At 43.3% G+C, this 6073-nt stretch overlaps 1 protein-coding gene across 1 annotated transcript; it reads left to right on the top strand.

The window, feature by feature from the left end:
* Positions 1–2218: 2218 nt before the first annotated feature.
* On the top strand, positions 2219–4378 carry foxd3 (forkhead box D3). The gene has a single exon (XM_008288162.1). The coding sequence runs from the start codon at positions 2649–2651 to the stop codon at positions 3840–3842; it is 1194 nt and encodes a 397-aa protein (XP_008286384.1). The 5' UTR covers positions 2219–2648; the 3' UTR covers positions 3843–4378.
* Positions 4379–6073: the final 1695 nt, after the last annotated feature.

Here is a 6073-nt window from a genome sequence, read left to right on the forward strand (position 1 = left end):
GAGTCTGGTTTAGACAGTTGACCAACTGATTTCTGAGAAATCCCTAAAAGCGGGAAAAAATGGGAAAACAAAGCAACCAACTGTCATAAAGCTTGCTTAATTTGCCTTTAAAAAGGGTATGGCTTTGACAAGACGCCAAACATGAGTTTTACTTGAGCGAAAAGCTGCATAATATAACTTTCTCTCGAAAAGAAGAAGCATTTTATTTACAAGAAGGTCTCTAACGTGAAAACGAATTCAATGGACTCTTGTTCCAGAGCGCATGAATGTCAAATCAGCAATCCCAAGAAGGGGGGCAAAATTTGAAAAATTCGATGAAAAAGAAAACACGCGATCAAAGAACCTTTTTTAAAAAAGTACATTTTCGGATTTAGCATGAAGGGGGAAAAAAAAAACGAAAAACCAAAGACAAAACCGCGCATTTCTTCGCCACACGTGCGCGCCGCGGATGAGCAGGATAAAAGTTGATGCAGACTCTGGTTTCATCTGCTAAGTAGTCCGTATTGACGGGCCTCCAGATCACACGGGTCACCGAGAGATTAACACCAGGCGAGTGTAATCGGAAGGCATGTCTCCGTCCTTTGACCCATACGCGCATTATTAATGATAGCGTTTGATTAATCCCACTTTTAACCCGGGAGCAGAGGTGTCGGAGAGGAAGCGCCTCTGCGCACCGCTGAAGCCAATTAAAAGATCAAATTTAGCTCCAGAAAGATCAAATATAAACAGATCGCTGGTGGGATCTTTTAAACTTTGAAATAGATGCGTAAAAATGTGCTTTTTTTTGTTGAGATTTATTCACATTTTGCCTGTGAATTAAGGAATTAAAGCTAATTATCTAATAAAGGGAGGACACTTGTCATATAATCATAACAATATTACAATAATAATCACAGTAAGGGTTTAAAAATAATAAGAACAATACCATCCCTTAATTGAACCGTATTCTACCAGACCGTGTTCTAAGTGAAATAAAAACAGGAGCGACAGAATAATCATGAATTGCACTACATGTTAATTTCAAATTCATTTTCATGTTTTCATTTATTTAAATAAAGCGTTGACACAAATAACTGACTGCTGTTGATTATAGATATTCTCATTAACCCCCTCCAATAAAATCAATTGCACCTTTAAATTGTTTCTGGCACACTGGGAGGAGAAAAAAAAATACATTTCTGTAGTTCTTTAACTATTTTTTTCTTCAGTATAAACAGAGTAACATCAGTGGCTTTGAACATTAAATACAAAGCGTCCCTTTCAGCAGTCTTCCCGATTTTTTTCTCACAACGACGCAGGAAACCTCCTGCATTGGATCCGACATCCTCTCCTCTCTGTAAGCCAGCCTTCACCGCTCACCTTCATGCTTGTGAATAAACGCTCTCTTTGCATTCACCCGCTGCCTGCATTTCCTACTTTTTTCAAATGCAAAAAACTGCAATGATTGGGGTCGTTAGCACCTCTTCCAAACTGTTAAGGAAATTCTTTATTCGCTCCATTCACCGCCTCGGCCGCTGCTGCTCAATATTCTTCCCACCTTCGGCTAATCCTGCGGGAATAAATAGACTTGAATTCATGCTTTGCATTCGCAGCTTGGATTTACACGACGGGCTGTAAAGCTGTGGAATATCAAGGCATGCATATGAGCACCAAATAAACAAACGTAAAAATGTTGACGCTTTTTTACGCACCGACATACTTCATGCACGGTCAAATAAAAACGGCAGAAATAAAAGCAGAAGAAATGCCACGCATGCACAGATTCACAGTTTGAAAACAGAACTTAAAGGAAGATTCCGTTAACTTAGCTGTCGTCGTTTTCGTTCTGCAGCTGTCAGCAGAGTTCGCATTAGCAATGTTAAAGGTTTGGATTGTTTTTACGCAGCCACATTATTGCGCATCAGATCTTTCAATCACGCAGGCCAATTTTCTCTCCCCCCCCCCCCCCCCCCCCTTCTCCTCCTCCTCCTCCTCCCTCTGCCACCGTTAAATGGTCTATGACGGACGAACACAGAAATCAGCGGAAAGCAGCACTGCTGATGTCCCATTGTTGACAAATCCATGAAACAACTCCAGTTTGCATGGTTTAACAGAGAGGAGAGGAGGGTGGAGGGAGGAGAGGAGCGCAGCGGAGAGAGGGGGGGCGTCTGTCGTCACCGAACCACGTGTCCAGCGCTGATAGTATATCTTATACTGAGAAAAGTAATCTATCAGACAGTCCTGTTAAAAGCTCTGGCCTTTAAAAGCAGCATGTGTCATCTCGACTTGGTTCTCCAAATATCACGCGTCTAGGAAATATACGCGCCGAGAAGGGACGTCGGAGCGCAAAAAGTCGCGCTTATCTCCAGACAACTTCGAGGCAAGACGCGCCGCTTTTCCAGGGCCTTCTCACTTACCGAGTGGGGAAATATTTGCAGAAGTTGAAGTTCCTCGTCGGCTGGACTGGCTGGCTGCCGGTTCGATCACATTTAGATTTTGGGAGACATCTGATCTCTTGACAAGGACGTCCAGACGCCCAGCAGACCCTCCGCCGTGTGTGCGCACTGACCGCGCCGGTCTCACCTCCACCACAACACCCGGCGGCTCGGTGGGGTTTTTTTTTTTGGCTCCGCTAGACTTTTTCTAAAAAAGTGTAAGTCAGCCGTGAGATGACCCTGTCTGGAGGCAGCGAACGAGCCAGCGACATGTCCGGCCAAACTGTGCTCACAGCGGAGGACGTGGATATCGACGTGGTGGGTGAGGGAGACGAGGAGGGCATGGAGAGGGTGGACAGCGACTGCGACAGCCCGGGGGTGGGCATCCTGCACGACCTCCGAGGAGAAACGGGCGACGATGAGGTGGAAGACGAGATCGAGGTGGAGAAGGAGGAGATGAGGTCCGGCGGAGGGAGCCCGTGCTGCGAGAGCTCCGGGGAGGGAGAGACGGGCACCGGGAAGGGAGAGGGTCACGACCAGAGCGCAGCGTCCGGAGGCGCGATCCAGAAGCCCAAAAGCAGCCTGGTAAAGCCGCCTTACTCCTACATCGCCCTCATCACCATGGCCATCCTCCAGAGCCCGCAGAAAAAACTCACCCTCAGCGGGATCTGCGAGTTCATCAGCAACCGCTTCCCGTATTACCGGGAGAAGTTCCCGGCGTGGCAAAACTCCATCCGACACAACTTGTCGCTCAACGACTGCTTCGTAAAAATCCCCCGGGAGCCCGGCAACCCCGGCAAGGGCAACTACTGGACCCTGGACCCCGCGTCGGAGGACATGTTCGACAACGGCAGCTTCCTCAGGAGGAGGAAAAGGTTCAAGAGGGTTCAGCCGGACGTGCTCAGGGACCAGACCGCGCTCATGATGCAAAGTTTCGGGGCGTACAGCCTCGGGGGTCCCTACGGGAGACACTACGGGATCCACCCGGCTGCGTATTCCCATCCGGCGGCTTTGCAGTACCCGTACATCCCCCCTGTAGGTCCCATGCTGCCCCCGGGCGTCCCGCTGCTGCCCTCGGCCGAGCTGAACAGAAAAGCGTTCAACTCTCAGCTCAGCCCGAGTCTCCAGCTGCAGCTCAACAGCCTGAGCACGGCGTCCATGATCAAATCGGAGCCCTCGAACAGACCGTCTTTCAGTATAGAGAACATCATCGGGGTCTCCAGCGCCTCCTCGTCCTCGCCGGCCGCTCAGGCTTTCCTGCGGCCTCCTGTGACCGTTCAGTCGGCCCTGCTGAGCGCGCAGTCCCTCTCCCTGAGCCGGACCTCAGCCGCTATCGCTCCCATCCTCAGCGTTCCTTCAAATATTATTTCTGGACACGTTTTACCCTCAGCGACGGCGTCGGCGGTGTCCAAATGGCCTTCACAGTGACTCCAAACCCAGAAAAAACAGACTGTTATTTTTATATAGAGACGATATTACCGGGAAGTGTGAAGAGCACAAATCAATAGGCAGCACTGGACTGTAAAGCCATGTAGAGACTGTTGAGACACAGAGACAAAAAAAAGAGAGAGAGAGGGAAAAAAAGAAGATATTTCTGTACAGGTAACATTTGTAAATATTTGTAAAAAGAGAATGATTTTACCTGTTTGACTTTTACCTGTCTTTTTTTTTCCCTTTTCCATTTGTTCCTGTTTGAGATCTGTGATAATTATTTTACATTTTCTTTTTTGTATCGGAAGCTCAACTGGACACGATTTCAGCTTCCTTTTCATACAAGACACGAAAAAGCTCTGAAAAATAGACTGTTTATAATAATAATAATAATAATAATAATAATAATAATAAAACAAAAAACAACAAATATATGTCATTCTATGTAGCTATATTGTGTTGTAAACTGAATTTATTTGTAAATAAATCTCAGAAATAATTAAAATCATTTTTCATTATTAACATTTTAAAAATGGTTTGATATTGGATTTAATGAGGATCAGAATTGTGATTTCTGTACAGGTATTTAAAAAAAACCATCAAAGAAGAGGACATTTAATTTTGACAATCAAACACTGTACAATTTGGATATAATAAGATTCACTGCTTCAAATCAAAGGTGTTTTATGGTGTTAATATGATCTCTTTTCATGTTAATTATTATCTTTGGGTTGTGTAATGTTAAAACCCTAGGCTGTATGTATATTTTAAATTTACTATTTATGTTTCTTTTTTATTTATTATAACAGGAATTTTGTAATAATTATAATTGTGGAGGTGCAACACAGGGAAATTCAATTATATTTTCACGGCAACACCAAACCCTAGGAACTCTTTTCAGCGTTGGTTATTTTTATGTTAGTTGCACTGTCATTTAAATATTACAAATTTAAAGGTGTGCTGTTTAAAAATCACAGATTGAATTACATAAAAAATATTGCCGGAGATTGTTTATAAATTGAATTAACTGTGGAGTAAAAAAATTGATCAGTCTATTCCATGAAATGTGGTACAGGATAAATCCTGGGATTCAATTCAAATACAAGAATAGTTGTACAGTTTTCAGGGAGAAATGAAAGGGATTGGCTTCATGTCTTATTTTTAAATGACAAAATAGTGGGAAATAATTGAGCATAAAGGGTTAAAACAGCGTAATTGTTTTTCCAAACCATATATTTTTTTCCTGATAAAGATCAATGACTCCAGGTCACGGTTCAGACACCTTTTAATTCTCCGCTCCGTCTCTGCTGCTGGATCGTTTTACAGAATATTCTGCAGCTTGCTTACTATAAAGGTAACAGTTTCGCAGTTGTGTCTGGCTAATCACTTTTACACAAACAGCAAATGGCGTGTGTGTGTGAGAGAGAGAGCGTGTGTGTGTGTGTGAGGTTTTAGGCGCTGTATTTATCTGATCCCCATGGGAAAGAGAAAGGAGGCTCTCTCTCTGCTTCAATACACTCTCAGACACCGAAGAAGGTGCTGATGATGCAAAAGGCTTCTCCAATGTCACCGTGGCATTTCTACTGACCGAATTCATTCTTATTATGGGAGCTATTATTATCATCATCATCATCATCATCACACTGTTGGTGTTATTATTCACATCAGCCGCAGCAGCAACAATAACAACAACGTACCGGATATGAGTATTTTATTATGAAATTATTTTTTTATTGCCAAATTCATTTTGCTTGCACTTCAAGGTTTTTTTTTGATTATTCATTTAATGTAAACATGCAGGGAAATAATCTAGAGCATAAAAAGGAAGTAGAAATGTTTAAGCTGCATGGGAATTTTTCCTATGATTCGACCCTATTTTTTTATTTTTTTATTTTTTATAAAGAACAAAAAACGGAAATATTAAAAATGCACCACATTCCTCAGCTTCAGAGCACATCCAGGCAAATTGTTTGGGATTTCAAGGTGCAAAAGCAATATGGGTTGTTGGCAGATGCAACTCTATGAGCGTGTCTTCGAGGTGCACATATTCCTAAAGAAAGCATTAAAAAAAAAAAAGAAAAAAAAAAAAGTCACATTTGCAGTTAGTGAACACGTCTGCAGCTTCACTTATTTCCTCCTCTGATTTATAGATTTGTGGAGCTTTAGGTGCGCATCCACCTCCAGCCTCCACAAAGGGACATTAAGCTTCCTACACGCATGTGGAGGAT

The sequence above is a fragment of the Stegastes partitus genome, unplaced genomic scaffold, assembly GCF_000690725.1.
Source record: "Stegastes partitus isolate 25-593 unplaced genomic scaffold, Stegastes_partitus-1.0.2 Scaffold544, whole genome shotgun sequence".
Lineage (NCBI taxonomy): Eukaryota > Metazoa > Chordata > Actinopteri > Pomacentridae > Stegastes > Stegastes partitus.

What these genes read in the sequence shown, in the direction of transcription:
- foxd3 (XM_008288162.1), top strand. Translation starts at nt 2,649, where the DNA reads ATGACCCTGTCTGGAGGCAGCGAACGAGCCAGCGACATGTCCGGCCAA.